The sequence below is a fragment of the Equus caballus genome, unplaced genomic scaffold (genome assembly GCF_041296265.1).
Source record: "Equus caballus isolate H_3958 breed thoroughbred unplaced genomic scaffold, TB-T2T haplotype2-0000437, whole genome shotgun sequence".
NCBI classification, from domain to species: Eukaryota; Metazoa; Chordata; class Mammalia; order Perissodactyla; family Equidae; genus Equus; species Equus caballus.
In genome coordinates, this window is record NW_027222394.1 from 2,229,687 (window position 1) to 2,256,586 (window position 26,900).

The 26,900-nt window shown below is 36.3% G+C and overlaps 1 protein-coding gene across 1 annotated transcript in view; it reads right to left on the reverse strand.

The window, feature by feature from the left end:
• LOC138922989 (regulator of DNA class I crossover intermediates 1-like) overlaps positions 1 to 26,900 on the reverse strand; it is a 75,465-nt gene that overhangs the window by 8,167 nt on the left and 40,398 nt on the right. Inside the window, 4 exon segments of the mRNA XM_070259479.1 lie at positions 83 to 146; positions 16,682 to 16,742; positions 17,794 to 17,863; positions 18,132 to 18,661. Coding sequence (XP_070115580.1) covers positions 83 to 146; positions 16,682 to 16,742; positions 17,794 to 17,863; positions 18,132 to 18,661 — 725 coding nt within the window.

Here is a 26,900-nt window from a genome sequence, read left to right on the forward strand (position 1 = left end):
AAAAACCTAAAAAAAAAGCACTTAAAACAATTTCCACTTAAATGTTAGTTTTTTTTAAAGAAAAAAATTCACTTATACTGACAGACTTTCATAGTAGAGGTTGGCCTGCCTTTTAAAGAACACATTCCTCCTTTTTCCATCAGAATCTAAAAGAAAAATAAAATTTAAGAACTCCTAAGTATACACAATAATATCCACTTATAGCTCCCTTTTCACCCCAACAAATCATTTTACAGTACTCTTCCTTCATATTACTTTAATTCCACAAAGATAATTTTAAACTCCCAAAGAAAAATTTGCCTATGACAAACAATAAAACAAAACAAAATTGAAATTCATTTAGAAACAGCAAGCAACAGAAGAGACACTTGATAATAAATGAATTGACAAAAAAGAAAGGATTCAGGTAATCATAACAAATGCAGCTGAAAAAAGGAAAAGATACTAAAGCAATTTGGAGATTTATTCTGTTTTTCTTTTTCTAATTTGTTAAGTTGGATATCAGTTCATTTATTTTCAGGTTTTTTAAATAGTAAAAGCTCTTAGAGGTATCAATTTTCTACAGAACACACCATTGGTTTTGGTTTTCATCAATTTCTATGTAATTTGTAATTTATTTTCATTTCCTTTTCTTTTTTTCTTTTTCAAAACCAGAGTGTTTCTTAATTTTCAAGAAGATAAGGGAGGTTAAGCAACTTCTTTTCCTCTTCTTTAGTTCTAATTTAATGAATTTTTTATTAGAGAATATGGCTATGAATCTCTCCTTAGATAAATCTCTTAGACTTTCTTTGTGGCTTACTACATGAATTAGGTTTGCAAATATAGTAGGGACTTATAGAACACATATATTCTCTGTTGGTGGGATATACAGTTTTTGATAGACAGATAGGTAGCATAAAGGAGAAACCATCTAGTTGTTCACCAAACATGTTTCCCTTTCCTTTTAAGCATACAGCTAAAACACATTTCCTACCCTCCCTTGGAGTTGGTTTGGACACGTGATTTAAGTTCTGGTCATGGGCAAAGTGGTGTACACCACTGCCAGTGCTGGCCCATAAAAATTTTCTCCACAATCCTCCACTTCCTTTTCCCTTCCGCTATATCCAGTATCAACAAGTTGGAAACCTACCAGTTGAAGATACCAGAGTCCCTACCAGCTTGGAGCCCTGAATAACTTTGTCGAGCAAAGCCTCTTTTCTAACCTCACTATTTAATCATTTAAAAAGCCTTGTACATTCAACTCTTAGAATATTCAAGCCCCAAACCTGCACCAGTAAGACACAAGCTGAGAAAGCTATATAGACCCCCAAGACAGGCAAACACTCCAATATCCACTTCAGATCTGTTGATAGAGGATAACAGACAAATAAAATGGTCCCAAAGAGAAGAAACTAAATTATTTAAGGAATTTCCCCATCCTCTAGGATAGCAAGATTTTCACACAATGTCTGCCCAGCAGGATTTCATGATCGGTATGGATCAGTAACTCTGTATCACCTCTTCTTCTCCTTTCTGAATGGGCTTTTCATTGAATTTTTACTCTCCTTGTTTCAATAATATATATTTTATTTATATATATCTTGCCATCTTTTTATTTTTAACCTCTATTATTATGTTCTACATGTTTCTTGAAAAACTATAAAGATTATTTTTTCTTCTCAATTTGATATTCTTTGAATCTTGTTAAGAAAAATCAACCTCTTTATATTTCACATATTAATTGCTAAGCAGGTTTCATTCCTTACATTTTACCTTTCCCATTTATCTAAACGTTATTTCATTCTTTCCCATCTTGATCAGGTTTCCTAGTGTGACATCCCCACTCCCTTGAATTCTGAATATCTTCTACGTGTCTTTATTTCTCTAGTGATTACCTTCCCATTGGTAACAACCATAATTTAAATCTTATTCCTCTACTACTTTAAAATTAAATAAGTTCCAGTTCAAGATGGCAATGTAGGAGGATCCTGAACTCACCTCCTCCCACAGACACACCAAATCTACAGCTACATACAGAACAATTTCCTCTGAAAGAAACCCCAAAACAAGCTCAGAGACTCCTATACATCAGGGGAATGAGAAAAAACCCACAGTCAAATGGGTAGGAGAGGCCGAGACACAATCTTACCATAACCCCACCCTGGGCATGGTGATCCACAACCAGGAGGGAACCCACAACTCTGAGCTTCTCCCCAAGGAGTGAATGGCTTGACCCTCATATCTGGTACTTGAACTTTTAAGACCTTCACCAAAGAGATAAGCCCCCAAAACGTCAAGTTGTGAAAGCCAACAGGGCTTGTGTCCATGAGACCCACAAGGCTACACGGAACTGAAAAACAGTTCCTAAAGGGCTCGCACAGGCTCACCATGCTGCACCCCAGGGCCTAGAGCAGAGGCAGCTCACTGACTATCCAGTCTTTCTGTGAAACAAGCCTATTAGCTTATCCTCATAGCTGCAAACTAAGAGTCAGGCTTCTAATTAAATTCACATCTAAGGGCTGACTGTAATCCTCTCCAGTGAACTCGGAGGCTGGGTACCATCTTTCCACTCTCCCGCTGCCTCGCTCATGGTCACCAGTACCTTGCAGAATGGAGCTTACATTGGAGGGTCCCACAGGACTGTAACAAATGGAGAAAGAGTTCCTAACTGGCTACCCTCCAGGGCAAAGCAAAGAGACAGTAGATTGAATCGCACCCCAATCCTTCTGTGAGAGAAGCCTATTTGCTTATCTTAAATCTTTGGCCTAAGGAGCAGGCTTCTAATTTAACACACATCTACAGGCCTACTGAAATATTCTCCAAAGACCATAGAGCCCAGCGGGCACCATCTTCACAGTCCAACTCTGCCTTGCTCCAAGTCACCAGTATCTCCCAGAAAAGAGCTTGTGCACATTGTCTGGAGGCCCAGTTTTCGCAGCTGCCACCCATGGGATGCCCCTTGATCAGCTGGCTCTGCTAGCCAGCAAGGCTTTGAAGGGGATCAGAATTGGCCATCTGAGCCAGCCCTGATGGCCTAGTGGTTGAAGTTCGGTGTGTTCCACTTTGGTGGCCTGGGTTTGGTTCCCGGGCATGGAACCACATGACTCGTCTGTCAGCAGCCATGCTGTGGTGGCAGACCACATAGAAGAACTAAGACTTACAACTAGAATATACAACCATGCACTGAGGCTTTGGGGAGGGGAAAAAAAATGAAAGAGAGAGGAAGATTGGCAATAGATGTTAGCTCAGGGCAAATCTTTCCCAGAAAAAAAAAAAAAAAGAATTTGCCACCCCAAAATGTGTCTCTTTGCCTTGATTATTTTAAGGACAAAAGAGTCTTTCACTCTTTGAAAGAAATTCAGACCTTCCCCCTAACTGCCTGAAAGAATTTAAGATAGAAGGGCCTGTCCCAGGAAGGAGATATCACCATAGATAATTCTAGGTGTGGTAGACAGAAAGACATCTAGCAAGGGCCATTTTATCAAAAGATCTCTTTCAGTTCCCATTGTCTACAGATGGCCCAGCAAACACTTGTTTATCAAACATTTCCATTTCCATCGTCATGTAAATTGCCTTCCTCTCCTTTGAAGTCCCAAACCACTACCCCCAATATCCTCCTTTATCTTTAGCTGAAGATGGTATTCAGGTGGCAATTTCAGCCACTCCAGCAAGATTTTCCTGGGTTTCTCCCATGTACATATGTTATCAAACTTTGATTTTCTCCTCTTATTCTGTCTCATGTCAATTTAATTCTTAGACCAGCCAGAAGGACCCAGAGGGTAGAGGAATTGTTTTCCTCCCCTACAGTTTACGTTCACAGGTCCCACAGGACTATAATGAACAAAGAAAGAGTTCCTAACCAGCTACCGGTCCAGGGCGCAGCAGTGAGGCAGCAGACTGAAATGCCAGTCTTTCTGTGAAAGAAGCCTATTAGCTTATCTTCATACCTGTGGCCTGAGGGACAAGCTTCTAACTAAGCACAGACCTAGGGGCTAATTGCAATCCTCTCCAGAGACCAGGAAGCCCAGTGGTTACCATCTTCACACTCTCCATCTGTCCCACCCTAGGTTGCTAATGTCTCCAAGAAAGGAGATTGTGCACATATCTAGCACCAGGGTTTCTGTGTCAGCTGCCCAAAAGACACATCCCTTGATAGCCTGGCTCTGGTGGCCAGCAGGGCTTGTGTTCATAGATTCAACAGGATGTCAGCAAACAAACAGTTCTTATATGGCTATCACACCAGGGCTCAGTGCAGACGAGCACACAGAAATGCTCATGTCAAAGTCTTCCCATGAATGAGGTATATTTACATACTTCAAAAGCTGCTGCATCAGGGTCCAGTTTCCAATTAGACTGAATCTAGATGTTGACTGAGATCTTCCCTATTGGGACAGTGGCAGGTTTTTGCACACCCTCAAATACTGGGAGCCACTAAAAATAAAGTAGACTGCTTGAACAAGCACAAAGGTTTGAGAGACAACCAAGAGCTACAGCAGGGTTGAAACATAAGGTTCATCTCCTGCACGAGGCCACTTCTTCAAGACTAGAGAGGTGGCTGTTTTACAGAATGCATGGAAACCAACACAGAGAATCAAGGAAAATAAAGAAACAGAAGATGACATTCCATATGAAAGAACAAGATAAAGCCTCAGAAAAAGACCTTCATGAAATAAGTGATTTACCTGATAAAGAGTTCAAATTAGCCATCATAAAGATGCTCACCAAGGTCAGGAGAAAAATACACGAACAAAGTGAGAATTTCAACAAAGAGAACATAGCGTAGAAAGTATAAGAAAAACACCAAAAATAAATCACAGAGCTGAAAAATACAATGGAAAGGTACAAAAGAAGACTAGATGAAGCCAAAGAAAGGATCAGTGAACAAAAAGACAGGGTAGTGGAATTTACCCAATCAGAGGAGCAAAAAGAAAAAGGAATGAAAAAGAATGAAGATAGCACAAGGAACTTATTGACAACATCAAGTGGACTAATATTTGTATTATAGGGGTCCCAAAAGAAGAAAGGGGCAGAAAATTTATCTAGAGAAATTATGACTGAAAATTCCCTAACGTGGGGAAAGAAACAGACATCCAGATCCAGGAAGCCCAGAGAGTTCCAAATGAGATGAACTCAAAGAGACCTCACCAAGACACATTATAATTAAGTTATCAAAAGTTAAAGACAAGGAAAGAATCTTAAAAACAGCAAGATAAAAACAACTTGTTACATCCAAGGAAACCCTCATAAGACTATTAGCAGATCTTAAGCAGAAACTTTGCAGGCCAGAAGGGAGTGGCACAACATATTCAAAGTGCTGGAAGAAAAAAACTGCTAGTCAAGAATACCCTATCCAGCAAAGCTGTCCTTCAGAATAGAAGGAAAGATAAAAAGTTTTCCAGACAACCAAAAGCTAAAAGAGTTTATCATCACTAGACTGGCCTTACAAGAAATGTTAAAGGGACTTTAAGCTAAACCGAAGGGCCCTAAATCAGTAACAGGAAAACATATAAAATTATAAATCTTACTGGTAAAGGTAACTATATAGTAAAATTCAGAATAATCTAATGTTGTAGGTGATGGGTTAATCACTTATAAAGCTAGTATGAAGGTTAAAAGACAAAAGTACTAAAAATAACAACTACAATGATTTGTTAATAAATACACAAGATAAAAAGATATAAGTTGTGACATCAAAAACATAAAACTTGGGAGGGCAGTAAAAATTTAGATCTTTAGAATGCATTCAAACTTAAGTTTTTAAGAACTTAGAATGTTATAAGTTGTTTTACAGAAGCCTCATGGTAACACAAAGCAAAAACCTACAGTAGATACACAAAAGATAAAGAAAAAGGAATCCTAAGCACACCATTACAGAAAATCATCAAATCACAAAGAAAGAAAAAAAGAAAAAACAAAGGAATTACAAAACAGTCAGAAAAAAATGAACAAAATGGCAATAAGTCCACACCTATTAATAATTACTTTAAATGTAAATGGACTAAATTCTCCACTCAAAAAATATGGAGTGGCTAAATAGACTGAAAAAACAAGATCCATCTATATGCTGCCTATAAGAAACTCACTTCAGAGGTAAGGACACACACAGTCTGAAAGTAAAGGGACAGAAAAAGATATTCCATGCAAATGAAAACCAAAAAAAAACCTGGCATAGCTATACGTATATCACACAAAATAGACTTTAATACAAAGAGACTTGGAGACAAAGAGAGTAATAAGAGACAAAGAAGGTCATTATATAGTCATGCACCACATAAAAACGTTTCAGTCAACAACAGACTGTGTATACAACAGTGATCCTTTAAGAAAAGTAACATATAGTCTAGGTGTGTAGCAGGCTATACTGCTGGGAGCCGTGGCTACATCATTTGATCGGCTGTTTGACAGGGTCCAGCCGATTAACGCTGAGGGGTGCAGGGTCGCCCCTTGGTGAAGAATAACCGGCCAGCCCCTCACATAGTTCTGAAACCTGTGCTGCTTCTAATTGCCCTTCATTCCTTTTCCTTTCTTAACCTCCAGTTTTCACTCCTTTGGGTGGCTGCTTGGGAGGCACTACCTCCTGGGAAAATTAGATATAGTAAGAGAATGTGACCACCTGCAGGTAACTTTCAAGATATTTTTCAGTTAATTAATGGAGGAGCACACAGTCCCATTTGAGACAATCAGAAAGGAATCCTGCCCAGATAAGATGTCGAATTAGGTTTATGGCCTCCATCTGGTTAATGTTTCCTTCTCCCTCCAGTTCTTTGTCTAAATATACATATGCATCGTCCTTCTAAGTTTGTTGGCTAATTGGTTGATCAAGAAGTATCTATATATTATTCTTGACCTTCTGCTTTCTGTTAAAATGTTATAGAGGTTTTCTCCTAAAAGCAATAAATAATAAATAATTGGTGAGTAGAAGGGCCGAGGGGTGCAAGAATGCCCCTCGGTGAAGGATGGCCGGCCAACACCCCCAATATTTTCTGAATTATATGCATGCTTTCTATCAAGGTTATGTGTATACTTATTTCTCTTTTTTATTCTTGAAGATATATAGTTTAGTTTAGCTTTTCAGCCCTTTACTTTACTAACAATATGATACTTTCTCCGGCAGTGTACTTAAGGGACCGTTAGCTCTACAATCTAAAAGACAAAGGAATGCTTCCACTCCCTAAAGGGCGCGGAAAAAGTAAAGATGTTTAACTGCCCGCTGAGAATGCAGATAGCCCTGGGGATAAGACACCCTGGAGTCGCCTTTTGTTCCCATTAACCATCTATACTAATGGCGTAAATGATTGAGGGAGGCAGGGATGGCTCCACCAGGATGTAACCAGAGGGGCTGCTGTCCTGTCCGGAGGCCTGGACCTTCTCTCTTTGATTTAACTTTACCATGAATTACAACAGACGCCTAGGTACCTATCTCCTTTAGCTTAGAGACAACAAACACTAGTTAATTGCAGAGAAGACGATCATTAACCTTATACTCTATAGAATGGAATGCTAATAAATATTCTTGTGCTCGTTTCTTACTTCCTTATCTCTCTGAGAATATCTGTAAAACTATTTCTGTACTAATCCTGAAAAATATATAAACGACACTTGTGCACAGTAAAGTCAGACTTGCTAACACCAACCCAAGTCTCACGTCCCCTTTATTTTCCCCCTCCCTCATCGCGCCGACGCCATCCATCCCTCAGGAACCTGGACTCCGCCGGGGCGGGACCCCGGCACTATACCATTGAGGTTTGTGTAAGTACTGTAAGAGAGGAAGAAATTTTCCTCTACTCTTCTAGGTTTTTCTGGCTGATCTAAAAATTAAATTGACACGAGACAAATTAACAGGAGAAAAACAAAAGTTTAATAACATGTACACATGTGAGAAACACAATAAAACCAAGTAACTAGACAAAGCCTTCAACTTAAATATCATCTTCAGGTAAAGACAAAATAAGATGTTGGAGATGAAGAGAGTCAGGGACTTGAAAGGGAAAGAAGGCAATTCACAGGTAAGTGAAAAGGAGCAAATGCTTAGAAAACAAGTGTTTGGCCACAGAAACAGAAGAACACAGAAGGGAGTCCAAAAATCAGGCTTTTCTAGGTGCCTTCCTGTCTATCACCTAGTTCATGTTATGCTAAGGTGATAGCTTGCTTCCTGAGACAGCTTTTTTTAATCTGAATTCTTTTAGGAAGTTAAGGGGTAGGTTACAAGACAAACTTTCTAAGTCTTTTTTTCTCAGAAATAGTCAGCCTAAAACAATCCTCACGTGGGGCTGGCCCCGTGGCCGAGTGGTTAAGTTCGCGCGCTCCGCTGCAGGCGGCTCAGTGTTTCATTAGTTCGGATCCTGGGCGCGGACATGGCACTGCTCATCAGACCACGCTGAGGCAGCGTCCCACATGCCACAACTAGAAGAACCCACAACGAATTAATACACAACTATGTACCAGGGGGCTTTGGGGAGAAAAAGGAAAAAATAAAATCTTTAAAAAAAATAAATAAATAAATAAAAAATAAATAAAACAATCCTCACGTTAAAGAGACATATTTTGGGATGGCAAATTTTGTTCCCCTTTAGTATGCTCTATGAGGTTCTCACAATGATGAAATTGCCTACTGACATATTTCTCAGAATGTATCCCGTCAGTAAGCAATGCATGACTGCATAATAATAAAGGGGTGAATCCAACAAAAGGATATGACATTTGTAAATATTTATGCACTCAACACAGGAACACCAAAATAAATAAAACAAATATTAACAGACCTAAAGAGAGAAAATATACAACAATACAACAGTAGGGGACTTTAATACCCCACTTTCATCAAAGGATACATCATCCAGTCAGAAAATCAATAAAAACATATTGGCCTTACATGGCACTTTAGACCAGATAGACCAAACATACATACACAGAACATTCCATCCACAAGCAACGGAATACACATTCTTCTCAAGCACACAAGGAACATTCTCCAGGATAGACCATATGTTAGGCCACAAAACAAATCTTAATAAATTTAAGAAGACTGAAATCACATTAAACACGTTTTCTAACTGCAATGACGTGAAACTCAAAATCAATTACAAGAAGAAAACTGGAAAATTCACAAATATGTGGATATTAAATAACATGCTCCTGAACAACTAATGGGTCAAAGAAGAATCAAAAAAGAAATTTAAAAAATATCTTGAGACAAATGAAAATGGAAATACAACATACCAAAACTTATGGGATGCAACAAGAGCAGTTCTAAGATGGAAGTTCCTGGTGATAAATGCCCACATTAAGAAACAAGAAAGATCTCAAATAAACAACACAGCTTTACACCTCAAGGAACAAGAAAATGAACAAACTGAACCTAGTTAGTAAAAGACGGAAATAACAAAGATCAGAGTGAAAATAAATGAAATAGACACTAAAAGACACTAGAAAAGATCAATGAAACTAAGAGCTGGTTTTTTGAAAAGATAAACAAAATTGACAAACCATTAGCTAGACTTAACAAGAAAAAAGAGAGAGGACTCAAATAAATAAAATCAGAAATGAAAGAAAAGCCGTTACAACTGATATCACAGAAATAAAATGCATCATAAGACACCATTATGATTAATTATACAACAACAAACTGGACAATCTAGAAGAAAAAGATAAATTTCTAGAAACATACGACCTACCAAGACTAATTCATGAAGCAATAGAAAATATGAATAGACTTATTACTAGTAAAGACATCAAACCAGTAATCCAAAACTTCCCAATGTCAAAAGTCCAGGACCAATGGCTTCCACTGGTGAATGCTGCCAAACATTCAAAGAAGAATTAATACCTATCCTTCTCAAACTATTTCAAAAAAGAGAAGAGGAGACAAGTCTTCCAAACTCCTTTTATGAGGCCAGCATTACCCCGATATCCAAACTAGTCAAGGACACCACAAGAAAAGAAAATCACAGGACAATATCCCTGATGAACATACATACAAAAATCCTCAATAAAACATTAACACTTCAATCTAGGTGAATGGCACTATCGCATCAACTACCCATTTACCCAAATAATAAATCCAGGTCTCCTTCAATGTTTTCCTTCTCCCTTAACTAATCAACAACAACTATCAAATCAAGATCTTCTAAATCTTTGTGATAGCTCTTCCCTCATTTCCATCCTTACTTACACTGCTCAACTTCGAGCCCTCATTATTTTTTGCCCTGCCTTGAGTCATGCCACTTCTCAAATCTCTCATTGTTGCTAGAGTCAACTTTTTAATACTCAGATGTCATCAAACTCCTCTACTAAAATTTTTTCAGTGGCTCTGTTTGGTGACAGAAAATAAAACTGGTATATGTCATGTAAAGTCTTTTATGACCTAGCCCTTTATATTGTCTAGAATTATCTTTTGCCATTCCGCCATCGCTTGTAATTTACACTATAGTAGTAGCAATAACAACAACTGGAATGAAGTTACTTTGCAGCTTCTAAAATAAGCTATACTCTCTCACTTGTTAGTTTCTATCTATGTTGCTTCTTCATAGTATGAAGGCAGTTTGTCCATTTGGTAAACTTATTAATTGATATCCAGATCAAAAGTTTTCTCCTCTATTACATCTTCCTCCTGACTAGCCATGAAACTTAGAATTATTTTTTACTTGTCTCCCACTGCCCTTTGTACAAACCCCAATTGGAGCAATTTATCTAAATGTATTATATTTTCTTCTGTTTCTGTCTAGACCATAGCTTCCTAAAAACAGGTCCCATGTCCCTTCATCTCTGTACCTTGCAGAGTCTAGTGCATAACACAATATAAGCTTCATAAGAACAAAAACTGTTTCTTCACCACTGAATCTTCAGTGTCTAGCATATAGGAGAACGACAATAAATTCTATTAAATGAATTCATGATATGTACTCAATGTACATACTGAAGACAAAAAGACAAAACAATTAATATAGTTGAAAATATACAGTCAGATAAGACAAAAGTTTGAATCCTGGCTCAAATGTGTAACTGTGAACAAGTTATTTAATCTTTCTGAACTTGAGTCTCTTTTGCTGTGAAGAGCTTACAGGATCCGGCTCTTGTAGATTAGAACTAAGTGAAACAGAAACTAGTGACCTACTCAACAAGGAATTCAAACAAAATATCATGAGGATGCTCACAGATATGTGGAGAAGAATGGATGAACACAGTGAGCACATCAGCAAAGACTTGGAAGATATAAAAAAAAAACAATCAGAAATGAAGAATACAATACTCAAAATGAGAAATTCACTCGAGGGACTCAATAACAGAGTAGAGGAAGGAGAAGAACGGATCAGCGAACTAGATGAAAGACTAGAGGAAATCACCCAAGCAGAACAGAAAAGAGAAAAAAGAATTAGACAGAATGAGAAGAGAGTAAGGGAACTCTGGGACAATATCAAGCGTGCTAACATTCGGATTATAGGGGTCCCAGAAGGAGAAGAGAGAGACAAAGGGACAGAAAGTTTATTTGTAGAAATAATAGAGGAAAATTTTCCTAACCTGAGGAAGGAAACAGACATCCAACTTCAGGAAGCACAGAGAGCTCCAAACAAGAGAAGCCCAAAGAGGCCCACACCAAGACATATTATAATCAAAATTCTAAAATTAAAGACAAAGAGAGAATCCTAACAGCAGCAAGAGAAAGGCCGCAAGTGCCATATAAAGGGAAGCCCATCAGACTATCAGTGGACTTCTCAGTCGAGACCCTACAGGCAAGAAGAGAATAGCACGACATATTTAAAGGCTAAACGGAAAAAAACCTACAACCAAGAATACTCTATCCATCAAGGTTGTCATTCAGAATGGAAGGAGAGATAAACAGCTTCCCAGACAAGCAAAAATTAAAGGAGTTTATCACCAAGAAACCAGTTCTGCAAGAAATGCTGAAGGGACTTATTTAAGCGGGAAAGCAATAACCACAAATAGAGATAAAAAAAAATTATCAAAAAACCCCAAAACAACAACAACAAAAGACAGGCAATAAAATCACTAGTAAGGTAAAAGGACAGTAAAGGCAGCAGATCAACTACCTGTGAAGATAATATGAAGGTTAAAAGACAAATGTACTAAAATCACCTATTTCAATGATAAGAGGGTAATAGATAGACACACACTAAACACAAGACTATATATAATGTGAAAAACATAATGTGGGAGGAGGGGAGTGAAAAAGTAGAGCTTTTAGAAAGAGGTCAAGCTAAAGAGTCTATCTACTCAATATAGACTGTTACATGCACAGTATATTAAATAGGATCCTCATGGTAACCACAAACCAGAAACCTACAACAAGCAGGACAAAAAGTAAGACAAAAGAAATCAAACATATTACTAAAGATAACCATCAAACCACAAGGGAAGAGAGCAAGAGAAAAAGAAAGGAACTGAGAAGAACTACTAAAACACCCAAAAAAAGAAAAAGTGACAAAATGGCAATAAATACATATTTATCAATAACTACTTTAAATGTCAATGGACTAAATGCTCCAATCAAATGCCATAGGGTGGCCAACTGGATAAAAAAACAAGATCCATGTATATGCCGCATACAAGAGACACACTTCAGACCTACAGACACTCACAAACTGAAAGTGAAAGGATGGGAAAAGATATTCCATGCAAATGGCAAAGAAAAGAAAGCAGGGGTAGCAATACTTATATCAGACAAAATAGACTTTAAATCAAAAACTGTAATAAGAGACAAAGACGGGCACTACATAAAGATAAAGGGAACAATCCAACAAGAAAATATAACACTTGTAAATATCTACGCACCCAACATAGGAGCACCTAAATATATAAAGCAACTATTAACAGACATAAGAGGAGAAATAGACAGTAACACAATAATAGTAGGGGACTTTAACACTCCACTTACACCAATGGATAGATCATCCAAACAGAAGATCAATAAGGAAACACTCGCCTTAAAGGACACATTAGACCAGATGGACTTAGTAGATATATACAGAACATTCCATCCAAAAACCACAGAGTACACATTCTTTTCAAATGCCCATGGAACATTCTCCAGGACTGATCACATATTAGGCCACAAAACAAGTCTCAATAAATTTAAGAAGATCGAAATAATACCGTGCATCTTTTCTGACCACAAAGGTATGAAACTGGAAATCAACTACAGAAAGAAAACCAGAAAAGCCACAAAAATGTGGAGATTGAACAAAATGCTACTGAACAATGATTGGGTCAATGAAGAAATCAAAGAAGATATCAAAAAATTCCTGGAGACAAATGAAAATGAAAACATGACACGCCAAAATCTGTGGGATACAGCAAAAGCGGTTCTACAAGGGAAGTTTATAGCAATTCAGGCCTACCTCAACAAAGAAGAAAAATCCCAAATAGACAATCTAAAAGCATACCTAAAGGTACTGGAAAAAGAACAACAAACAAAGCCCAAAATCAGAAGGAAGGAAATAATAAAAATCAGAGCAGAAATAAATGAAATAGAGACTAAGAAAACAATAGAAAAAATTAATGAAACCAAGAGCTGGTTCTTCGAAAAGATAAACAAAATGGACAAACCCTTAGCTAGACTCACCAAGAAAAAAAGAGAGAAGGCTCAAATAAATAAAATCAGAAATGAAAGAGCAGAGATTACAACGGACACCTCAGAAATACAAAAGATAATAAGAGAATACTATGAAAAGCTATACGCCAACAAATTGGATAATCTAGAAGAAATGGATAAATTCTTAGAAACATACAACCTTCCAAAACTGGACCAAGAAGATGTAGAAAATTTGAATAGACCGATCGCCAGTAAGGAGATCGAAACAGCAATCAAAAACCTCCCAAAAAATAAAAGTCCAGGACCAGATGGCTTCCCTGGTGAATTCTACCAAACACTCAAAGAAGAGTTAATACCTATCCTTCTCAAACTCTTCCAAAAAATTGAAGAGGAGGAGAGGCTTCCTAACTCCTTCTACGAAGCAAACATTATCCTGATACCAAAACCAGACAAGGACAACACAAAAAAAGAAAATTACAGGCCAATATCACTGATGACCATCGAGGCAAAAATCCTCAACAAAATACTAGCAAATCGAATACAACGATACATTAAAAAGATCATACATCATGATTAAGTGGGATTCATTCCGGGGATGCAGGGATGGTTTAACATCTGCAAATCTAACAACGTGATACACCACATTAACAAAATGAAGAATAAAAATCACATGATCATCTCAACAGATGCAGAGAAAGCATTTGACAAGATACAGCATCCATTTATGATAAAAACTCTAAATAAAATGGGTATAGAATACCTCAACATAATAAAGGCCATATATGACAAACCCACAGCAAATATCATTTTCAATGGAGAAAAACTGAAAGCTATCCCTCTAAGAACAGGAACCAGACAAGGATGCCCGCTGTCACCACTCTTATTTAACATAGTATTGGAAGTCCTAGCCAGAGCAATCAGGCAAGAAAAAGAAATACAAGGGATCCACATTGGAAAAGAAGAAGGGAAACTGTCATTCTTTGCAGACGACATGATTTTATATCTAGAAAACCCTAAAGAGTCCACTAAAAAACTTTCAGAAATAATAAAGGAATATAGTCAAGTTGCGGGATACAAAATCAATGTACAAAACTCAGTTGCGTTTCTATACACTAACAATGAAGTAGCAAAAAGAGAAATTCAGAATACAATCCCATTTACAATTGCAACAAAAAGAATAAAATACCTATGAATAAACTTAACCAAAGAGGTGAAAGATCTCTACACCGAAAACTATAAAACATTGTTGAAAGAAATCGAAGAAGACACAAAGAAATGGAAAGATAGTCCGTGCTCTTGGATTGGAAGAATTAACATCGTTAAAATGTCCATACTTCCTAAAGCAATCTATAGATTCAACACAATCCCTATCAAAGTTCCAACAACATTTTTTACAAAAATAGAACAAAGAATCCTACAAGTTATATGGAACAACAAAAGACCCCGAATAGCCACAGGATTCCTGAGAAAAAAGAACAAAGCTGGAGGTAGCACACTCCCTGATTTCAAATTGTACTACAAAGCCATAGTAACCAAAACAGCATGGTACTGGCACAAAAACAGACACACAGATCAATGGAACAAAATTGAGAGCCCAGAAGTAAACCCACACGCTTATGGACAGCTAATATTCGACAAGGGAGCCAAGAGCATACGATGGAGAAAGGAGAGTCTCTTCAATAAATGGTGTTGGGAAAACTGGACAGCCACATGCAAAAGAATGAAAGTACACCATTCCCTTACACCATGCACAAAAATCAACTCAAAATGGATTAAAGACTTGAATGTAAGACCCGAAACCATGAGACTTCTAGAAGAAAACATAGGCAGTATGCTCTATGACATTGGTCTGAGCAGCATATTTTCAAGTCCCATGTCTGACCAGGCAAGGGAAACAAAAGAAAAAATGAACAAATGGGAGTACATCAAACTAAAAACCTTCTGCACAGCAAAGGAAACCATCAACAAAACGAAAAGAGAACCTAACAATTGGGAGAAGCTATTTGCAAACCATATATCAAATAAGGGGTTAATATCCAAAATATACAAAGATCTTATATAGATCAACAACAAAAAAAACCAACAATCCAATTAGAAAGTGGGCAAAAGATCTGAACAGAGATTTCTCCAAAGAGGTCCAGATGGCCAACAGGCATATGAAAAGATGCTCAACATCATTAGCTATCAGGGAAATGCAAATCAAAACTACAATGAGGTATCACCTCACTCCGGTCAGAATGGCTATAAATAACAACACAGGAAACAACGAATGTTGGAAAGGGTGTGGAGAGAAGGGAACCCTTGTTCACTGCTGGTGGCAGTGCAAGTTGGTGCAGCCACTATGGAAAGCAGGATGGAGTATCCTCAGAAAATTAAGGATAGATCTACCATACGATCCAGCTATTCCACTGCTGGGTATTTATCCAAAGAACTTGAAAACACAAAGGGATAAAGATCCTTGCACCCCTAAGTTCACTGCGGCATTATACACAATAGCCAAGACTTGGAAGCCACCTAGGTGCCCATCAAGGGACGAATGGATAAAGAAGATGTGGTATTTATACACGATGGACTACTACTCAGCCATAAGAAATGACGAAATCCGGCCATTTGTGACAACATGGATGGACCTTGAGGGTATTATGCTGAGTGAAATAAGTCAGAGGGAGAAAGTCAAATACCATATGATCTCACTCATAAGTAGAAGATTAAAAACGACAAAAAGAAAAAAAAAAAACACATAGCATTGGAGATTGGACTGGTGGTTACCACTGGGGGAGGCAGGAGGGCAAAAGGGGTGATTAGGCTCACATGGGAGGGGATGCACTATAATTAGTGTGCGGGCGGGGAACATGATGTAATGTACACAGAATTCGAAATACGATGTACATCCGAAAAAAATAAAAATTTAAAGAAATAAAGAAATAAATGCATCTAGATTGGTTTTTCTCAAATAAACACATTATAGTTTCTGAAAAGGCAATAATTTTATTTCTAGACCTAAACTATAATTTCTCCAGAGTAAGGAAAAGTAGCCTAAAAAGAAATTTTTCAATAAAAGCTTACCTTAAATGAAAGTACACTGCAAATACTAAAATATGACATGAATTATCAACTGACTTAATTGGAAAGATAATGTAAAATGTACTTTACCTCACCAAGTCCAAAGTTCCACGACTGCTTAGAAGGCAATTCTTTCAAAGGGATGTTACCCCTAGGGTCACAAATAAGACAGTATTAAAGTTTGATTTATTCTCTCTGAAAATTATTGTTCTAAATTATGGTTCCCAAAGTTGGCTGCAGATCAGAATTATAAGGGAAGCTTTTTAAAAAATAAATAAGCTCCATCCTAAGGGTGTGGGTCAAATTTGGTATTTTGTATTTTAAAATCACCCCCTTGAGTGATTCAGTTCTGCACCCAGCTTTGAGAACCATGTTCTAAAATCACTTTCATAAAGTACATTTTAAAATTCAAGGTCTAACATGCTAATTTTTATTCATAAGTTTCTGAATACCTGGAAGTTTGACAGCAAAGAACCTAATTTTTTTATTTTATTAAATAAGTTCTGAATGTTTTATTCGTTGTGCCAATCCCATAAAAATGGCATATAGGTATTCTTTTTACAAATAGATATTTTAAATATTTCCATAAGAAAGTACTTCTAAAATAAAAACCTATTCTAATTCATGATTGTTAATTACCAAGATTTGACTAAACCACAATTATTACCAAGAAAGTTAGGACTATTCCGAAACTACAAGTTTTCTTTAATTAAGTATAACTGCAGTCCCATAAACTCTTGATATGTTTGCTTATGCCATTAGCATCTGAATTCTATTACTCCCTTGTTCTGATTCTATACTAACCAAGCCACCTTCCCATGGAGAGCTGCCAAAAATTAGAAAACATGCTTATCATGCCAGTAAACATTCCTATATAAGTAACCCTTCTATTTCTTACTGTAAATTAATAAATTGACATTCTGGTGAGTGTGTAAGTTTCTTGAACACATAAGTCAGTTTTCTCAAATCTAATTAACACTAAGATTCAGATAAGATGACGGCTTTGTGCTGGCAAATACGAGCACCATACTCTCAACTAGGATGATATTACTAAGATTCTGACAACTGGTAAGCCTTTGTAGAGGCCAGTCTGCCCACTCTGAGACAGCAACACCCCTACCTCACATTGCATCAATTCAACCCTTCAATACGCATTATACTAGATGCTGAATTGCATTCCCCAGATTTACCTGAAAACTTACAAACGGTTCACTGGATATATCTGGATTGTCTTCTGTGGTGCCTTCTCTTGGTAATCACTTTCAAATTTTCCTTTAAAAATAAAAGTATGCATTGAACTAAAACTCTAGCACAGACTAGTTCTTTTTTTTAAATTGGAAGCTTATTAGCATGACCCATATGGAACGAAATCACTGGTCCACACAATGTCACATAATAGAACGTCACTCTATTTTCAATTTTATACTCCTCCAAATACACACACACACACACACACACACACATATCTATATTATATATAAATATGTACTAAAAACAAAAAGACCAATAGATTATTACCCTTCTCGCGTATAACACCAACCTTTTTTTTCAGAGCTGGCTGGGAAACTATCCTTCTCAAAAGATGTACTAAGATTATTTCTTTCATGATCGTTATACTCTTTCTGATAGTTCTTGTTTGGCTGACACTTTTCTGGGTAACTTGTCTTATTAAAAGTAGAATTACTAAAAGTCAACTCTGGATTTGTAAAAGTACTTCTAATGCATCTCTCAGTGGAATGGTTTTTATCAGAACTAGTGACTGCACAAATATCTCCCATACTGTCAAAACCACACTTGTCAAAGGTTTTCTTTATACTCCACTGATCTATGTTTAATAAATTGATCACATTTTCACTAATAAAAGAGTCACAATTCTCTGACAGAAGGCTGGGTGTTGGCTGGTTCGCATCTTCAAGAAAACTTGAAATCTCTTTCCTATTTTCTTCCAAAATATGTTGTACTGACTGTTTTTCAATAATGAAGTCTGACTGTCTTCTCTCATCCATGGTTCCACAATCTTCACCTGTAACTATATCAGGTCTTTCAGTAAGGAAATTCCGATTTCCTGGACTTTGAGATAAATAAAAACATATTTAACAAGAAAAGCATAGAAAATTTTCATTTAGAAACTTAAAGTTAAATTCTTAGAGAACATACTGAGTAGCTACTAACATTTACCTGGACTATGTTTTCAGTTTTTTATTTGAATAAATAATATTTTTTTTGGGTGGAAATTTGTCTAATGTGCCTCAGTGAGTATGAAAATAATCTACACTTAGTTTTGTATTTCAACACAAAAAAATGTGTTGAAATGAAGTATGATGTGGTTCAATTCACTGTTATATTAACAAAATATGACCAACCTATATCATGTCTTCTGTAATAAGGTCTAGTGAATACCCTAGACAACCACTGCATGTAACTGCTGCTCTGTTTAATCAGAGAAAGATATTTTGAACACATTGCAGGGAAAAATTATCCCCAGTGTTAAAACATCAAATCAGAGTTATCAGAACACTATAACAGATATCTCTCAACCTAACAAGGATATAAAAACAACTCTGAAGTTCCCAAGGGAGAGCAATACAGATACAAATGCATATATATGTAATAAAGCCAAGAGATAAGACGAATTAGATGAAAAGGTTAGCCTAGATAACTTATAAGTTCCCTTCTAATGTATAAATCATAATTCTAAGTTATGTCCAACTTGTATAAAAGAATCAAAGCTATTATACGAAATAATTAAAAATCAAGATATTCTGGGGCTGGCCCTGTGGCAGAGAGGTTAAGTTCACACGTTCCACTTCGGAAGCCCAGGGTTTCGCCAGTTCAGATCCTGGGTGCGGACCTAGCACACTGCTCATTAAGCCATGCTGACATGGCGTCCCATATAGCAGAAGCAGAAGGACCTAAAACCAGAATATACAACTATGTACTGGGGGGTTTTGGGGGTAAGAAGAAAAACAGAAATAAATAAAGATTGGCAACAGATGTTAGCTCAGGTGCCAATCTAACAAAAAAAAAAAAATCAAGATACTCTGGACTTTGTTGCCATTGACTATCCACAAATTTACTTAGGGGTGGGCTGTTCCAGAGATTGGAGGTACCAAAGAAATTTAGAAAAGAAACATAGACCGCTAAAACTGATTGATTTCCAATTTTATTTTTTAAGTTATTCATTAAACATCTAATGAGCAGGTCCACCTGCCGTGTTCCAGGCACTATGCCACGTATTGGGGACAGAGAGAGAAAAGAATTCAGTTTGGCATTAAGGAGAGAGAGAGATTTTGTCCAGGAATGTTCATAGACCGTGATCCTACACTGTTTCTCAATACGGGTCTTAGTGGTGTTTTGAGCAGGATAATGTTATTCTGTGATATCAAAGGCATAACCTATAGCACACAATAATATACACCATTCACACCAGAGAAACTGTATTACTTTAAATGAGAAAATAAATGTAAAAGCACTTCATAAATTAGAAAGCACACTACAAATGTAAATAATCATTTTTAAACAGCATTTTAAGCATTCTGACTCAGAAGAATCACTCACTGAGAGATCTGGAGAACAGAGAAATGTATAATGCACAGTTATTGCTCACAAGAAATAGTCCGGAAGGGGAAAGAAAAACTAGAAAGTGATAAGTGCTATTCTACAGTGTTACGACAGTAAATAAAAGAAATGCTTTTACTTGAGAAAAATCAAGTTGGTGGCATTTGAGTTGGGGACTGAATGTTGGGAAGGATTGCTACTTGTAAAGATGACAGAGAGAAATGATGCTAAAAATATAAAAGCCTTACTAAGATAAATCGATCCAACTTCTTTAACACTTTTTCCTATAGATAAAAGTTCATTCATTTACGGACTACAATATGGATAAATTCATTATCTAAATAAGCCTTTTATGTGCATTAAATATATATTTAATGTATGCCTGCCATGTGGTAGGGAGATAATACAGCTTATACTCTAGTGAAGGAAGATAATAACAAATAAATAAGATAACTAACCATTAATAAGTACAATGGATAAAAGAAATAAACAAATAAAAAAGATAATTACAGCAGCTTTATAGGTGCTACAAGATCAGACGATGGAACAACTTGTGTTGGAGGTCCTTTTCAGATAGCTGGTCAGGAAAGTTCCTAGCAAAGAAGTGATAAATAAGCTAAAGATACAGAATGATTAGACATATAAAGAGAGGAGTATGCATACTGCAGGGGGATGGAATAAACACAAATACAAGATTTGCAGCACATGTGAGAAACAAAAAGAAGAGGAGGAAAGCTAGAATAGAATCAGTGAAAGAAAACTTACGGCCTAAGGCTTAAAAGGTACAAAAGGGCCCAGATCATGTAGAGCTTTATTTTGGAAAAGAGCAGTAAGAAATATTGAAAATTGCTAAGTACAAAAGTAAAACTCTCTTGCTTTTTGCCTTAAAAAATATCAGTCTGACTGCTGGGTGAATACGAATATGCTGATTTCCATCTGGCCAAAATGAAGTTAGAGAAACAAGATTTAGCCTCATTGACTGACAGAATTATAAAACTGGACAAACTGTATGAGACAATGGCTTTCAGACTTGGGCCATTGGATAGAATAGGATAACGATCCCTGACAGAGAGAAAACAAGTAAGGTGAATTCTATGACTGCTCCTAGCTTATTGCTTGGAGAGAGTATCCAAGCCACAGAACAGAGAGGGGAAATCCAGTTGGAGCCCACAGATTCCCTTTGTTGAGGAAAGAGCACTGGAAGGTCAGGAAGACTGCAGAGAACAGAGTATGCAGGGCAGAGTACCATGAAGGAGAGTGCTTCAAAGAGAGAGGGCTCCAGAGATCTACAGAAAGTTCTCAAATCTTCAGCTAAGTACTGATCAGCACATGCATATGAAGTAATTACCCAAGGCTGGGAAAAGCAACGCCCAAGATGAGAAGATTGAACAATTCCAGGAACTCAAACAGAAATGGGAAAATTTTGTGTTTCCACCAGTTAGAGTGGAAAACCTCTTAATTCAAAGGAACTCTAAGAATACAAGAAGGATATTGCCTTAGCAGGGGGCAAAATTAGCCACAGAGTGAAGGTGTATCTGGTCCTGTTTAACAAACTTTAAAGCAAGCCTTAATAAGATCATACTGTTTCCAAGCAACTAAAATCCCAGAAAAACCTCAGGAAAATTTATAGGAATACAAAAATTTCCAGACCAAAAAGATGAAATTCATAATGTATACAATCTAAAAAAAAATTATCAGGAATGCAAAAAAGTAGAAAGTTACAACCCATAATGAAGAGAAAAATCAATTATTAGAAATAGACCAAGAAATGACACAAATGATAGAATTCGTAGACAAGGACATTAAAAGAGTTATCAGAACTATATTCCCTACGTCCAAAAAGATAGATGAAAGACTGAGGATGTTGAATAGAAACATGGAAGATATAAAGAAGAGTCAAAACAAACTTCTAGAGATAAAAAATATACTGAATAGATTTACACAGAGATTAGACACCAAAGAAGATACAACTAGAGAATCTGAAGAAAAAGCAATATAATCTATATAAAATGAAACAATGAGAGAAAAAAAGATGAAAATAAATAAACAGAGCATCAATAAACTGTGACACAACTTCAAATGGACTAACTTACATGTTATTAAGGTCCCCAAAGAAGAGAGGAGAGGAATAAAAAATATCCAAAAAATCAATGGCTGAATTTTCCACATTCGATAAAAACTAAGTTCACAGATCCAAGATGCTCAATGCAGCTCAAAGACAAGAAATAAAAAGAAAAGGAACATCCTAATCAATGGATAGAAATCTATGATAGAAAATCCACCATGGAGAATCTATGATAGAAAAATCTTAGAAACAGAGAAAAATTATATATTAGATATATAGATATTAAGATAAGAATGACAGAAACTTCTAGTAGGAAACAATGCAAAAGATACCTTTCAAAAAGAAAAGAATAAAAACTTACAAATACACAGAAGCTGAAAGAATTAATTACTAGCAGCCCCACACTATAAGAAATGTTAACAAAAGTCTTTCAAGGAAAATATCACCACACGGAAATCTAGATCTACACAAAATAACAAAGACCACCAAAAATGATAAATTTGTGCTTAAGTATAAAAAACATATTTTCTTAATTTTTAACTCTCTTTAAAGCAAAAGGAACAATAATATATTTTTGGATTTATAACATTTATATAAGTGAATGTATGAATACAACACCACAAAGGCCAGAGGGGAGAAACGGAAGCATACCATTACAGGGTTCTTACACAATACTTGAAGTAGTATAACACAACTAGAATATAGTCTGTCATAAATTAAAATATATACAATAAATTCTAAAGAAGCCACTGAAAAACAAAACAGAGTTATAGATAACAAGCCAACAAAAGGATAAAGTAAGTCATAAAAAAGACTAAAATCAAATAAAGGCAGAAAAGAGGGAAAGGGAACAAAGATTATATGGGAGAAATAAAAAATAAATAGCAAGAGAACAGACAAATCCAATCATATATCAATTGTTGCACTAAATGTAAACTATATTCATAACCATAATACAAGTCTCAATAAATTTGAAAGGATTCAAATCACACAAAGGATGTTCCCTGTCCACAATGGAATTAATTTAGAAAGATAACAGAAAAGTCTTTAGGAACCAAATAACAAATTTCTAAATATCTCATGGAGTGAAGAAGAAATCAAAAGGAAAACTAGAAAGTTTTTTAACTGAATGAAAATAAAACAAAACATATCAAAATTTGTAGGATGCAGCAAAGCAGCAGTTATGGAAAATTTACAGCACTAAACACGTGCATTAGAAAAGAAAAATAGTCTCAAGTCAATGACCTCAGCTTTCACCTTAAGAAATCAGGAAAAAAGGAGTAAATTAAATCCAAAGTAAACAGACAAAAGGAAATAAAGATAAGAGCAGAATTCAATGAAATAAAAACAAAAGAAATACGTGACACTGAAAGATGATTCTGTGAGAAAATAAATAAAATTGGCAAGTCTCTAATCAGAATAATCACTGGGAAAAAGGGGAGAAGAAACAACTTACCCATATTAGTAATGGGAGAAAAGACATCACTACAGAAGTTAAAGATTTCATACGCATAATAAGGAGATATTATGAATAACTTTAAGTCAATAAATTTTACAACATAGATAAAATCGATACATTTTTTGTATGACACAAACTACCAAAGCTCACTAAAAAAATAATAATCCAACTAGCCTTCTATCTAGTAAAAAATGGAAATTATAGTAAAAAAAAAAAACCTTCTCACAAAAAGAACTTCATACCAACTGACTTCACTGATGAACTCTACCAGACATTTAAGGAAGAAATGTACCAATCCTACACAAACTCTTTCAGAAAATTACACAGGAGGGAATACTTCTCAACTCATTCCATGACACCAACATTAGGCTGATATCAAAACCAGACTAAGATATTACAAGATATTACTAGAAAGTAATCTCCCTCATGAAGACTAATGTAAAAATCCCTAACAAAATTTTGGCAAATCAAATCCAATGAATGCATAACAAGGTTAGCACATTGTGACCAAGCAGGGTTTATCTCAGGAATACAAGGTTGGTTTAACATTCAAAATTAATCAATTGTGGGGCCAGACTTCTGGAATGAGAGACTGAGAAACCTGGCAAATCTTGTGCCCTAAAAGCAGTAACAGAACCAGATAACACTCACCAAAAAAATCATCTCAAATATGGGGAGTGACCAATGGCATCCAATAAACTGTGAAGCAGTACTTCAAGAAAAACTACTCAACCTTAGTAGAACCAGTGGGAGCCTGTGGAGTTTTAGCCTTAGGCTGCCACCATCCCTCCACCCCCAACTCCATGGCTGGTAGCCTACCAAGGCTGAGCTTGTCTGGAGAGGGTCGGGAAGGTGGGAGACTCATGCCCAGGGAATTTGTCAAAAATAATCATGGTCTTGGTGGCAAACTATCAAAGAAGCCCAAAATTGCAGCTGCCTGAGGCTGAGATATTTGGAGCAAGCAAAAACCATCCAGAAATTTCATAGAGAGATCCAGAAAACAAAAAGGTACAAGAGGCTTTGATAAACTCCCAGACCCTCCTGGTGGTCTGGAAGGTTGCATACATGTGTAAGGCTGAGTGCAGACTCAGGAGAGACCAGAAAGAGCTACAGGTATCTACTCATCCCTGGCTGAGTGTAAGGTCTTGTGCAAGGGAGGAAGCCTTGTTAGCTGAAGGTACTTAAACACAACCTCCAACTAATCATTGGTTGGCCTCTAAGCACTGCTTAGAGGGAAATTTATACCTTTTAATGCCTGTATTAGGAGAGAAGAAATATATCAAATCAGTAAGTTAAGCTTGCACTTTAAGAAACTAAAAAAAGACAGGCAAACTAAGCCAAAAGCAAGCAGAAAAAGGAAATCATAAACATTAGGGCAGAGATCAATGGAATGAAAAACAGAAAAATAGAGAAAATTGATAAAACCCTAAACTTAGTTCTTTAAAAAGACCAATAAAATTAGCAAATCTTCAGCTACACTGACCAAGAAAAAAAGGAGAAAAGACACAGATGTAGAACTCAAAAAGGGACATCAACACCAACCTGACAGAAACTGAAAGGATTTCAAGGGAATACTATAAATCACCTTATGCTAACAAATCATACAACTTAGATGAAGCGGATTAATTCCTAGAAAAACACATATTACTACAACTGATTCAAGAAGAAATTAGAAAATCTGAATAGATCTTTACACAAGTAAAAAAAATTAGTAAAAAGCCTTCCCACTAAGAATAGCCCTGATGCAAAAACATCTAAAGAATCCACAAATTCTTCTATTAAATAGAGCAAACACTTTACACTTTATTATATGAGGCCAGTATTATCCTGATATGAAAGCCAGACAAAAAACATAAGAAGAAAAGAAAAATTCAGACCAATTTTCCTAATGAATATGGAGGCAAAAATCATAAACAAAATATTAGCAAACCAAATCCAGCATTACATGAAGAGGTTTATATATAATGACCAAGCAGCTTTTAACCCAGGAGTGCAAGGTAGTTTAATACTTCAAAAGACGGTAATATATTACATGTTAATAGAATAAAGGAAAAAACTAGATGATAATCTCAAGGGACACAGAAAGAGCATTTGACAAAATCCATGATAAAAACGTTCAATGAACTAGGAATAGAAGGGACTTTCCTCAACCTGATAAAGGGCACCTACAAAAAAACCTACAGCTAATATCATACTTAATAGTGAAGGCTAAATGCTTTTTCCCTAAGAGTGGGAAAAATGCAAGCATGTCCACTCTTGTCACTGCTATTCAACACTGTACTAGAGGTTGTAGTCACTCAGGCAAGAAAAACAAGTAAAAGGCAACCAGATTGAAAAAGGAGAGATAAAAACACCTTTATTTATAGACAACATAATCCAGTATGGTGAAACTCCTAAAGAATCCACAAAAATACTACTAGAACTAATAATGATCTCAGCAAAGTTGAAGGATACAAGATCAATATACAAAAATTAATTGTATTTCTATACACTAGCAATGAACAATCCAAAAATGAAATTAAGAAAATAATTCAATTCACAACAGCATAAAAAGAATAAGATACTTAGAAATAAATTTAACAAAAGCAGCACACTGCTTATATATTGAAAACTGCAATACATCACTGAGGGGCCAGCCCAGTGGCCAAGTGGTTAAGTTCACACGCTCCACTTCAGCGGCCCAAGGTTTTGCCGGTTCGGATCCTGGACGCGGACATGGCACCACTCATCAGGCCACATTGAGGCAGTATCCCACATGCTACAAGTAGAAGGACCCACAACTAGAATATATAGCTGTGTACTGGGGGGATTTGCGGAGAAAAAGCAGGACAAAAAAAAAAAAGGATTGGCAACAGTTGTTAGCTCAGGTACCAATCTTTAAAAAAAAAAATCCATTACTCAGAGAAATTAAAGAAGATCAAACACAATGTAATATGGTTCAGCCATAAAAAAGGAAATCTTGCCATTTGTGACAACATAGATGAAGAGGGAGAACATTATGCTAAGTGAAATAAGTCAGACACAGAAAGACAAACACTATATGATTTCACCCATACATGGAATCTAAAACGTCACACTCGAAGCAGAGAATAGAATGGTGGTTGCCAGATGCTGGCGAGTAGGGGAAATGAGATATTAGTCAAAGGGTACAAACTTCCAGTTATAAGATGAGTAAGTTCTGGGGATCTAATGTACAAGATGATGACTATAGTTAATAATACTATATT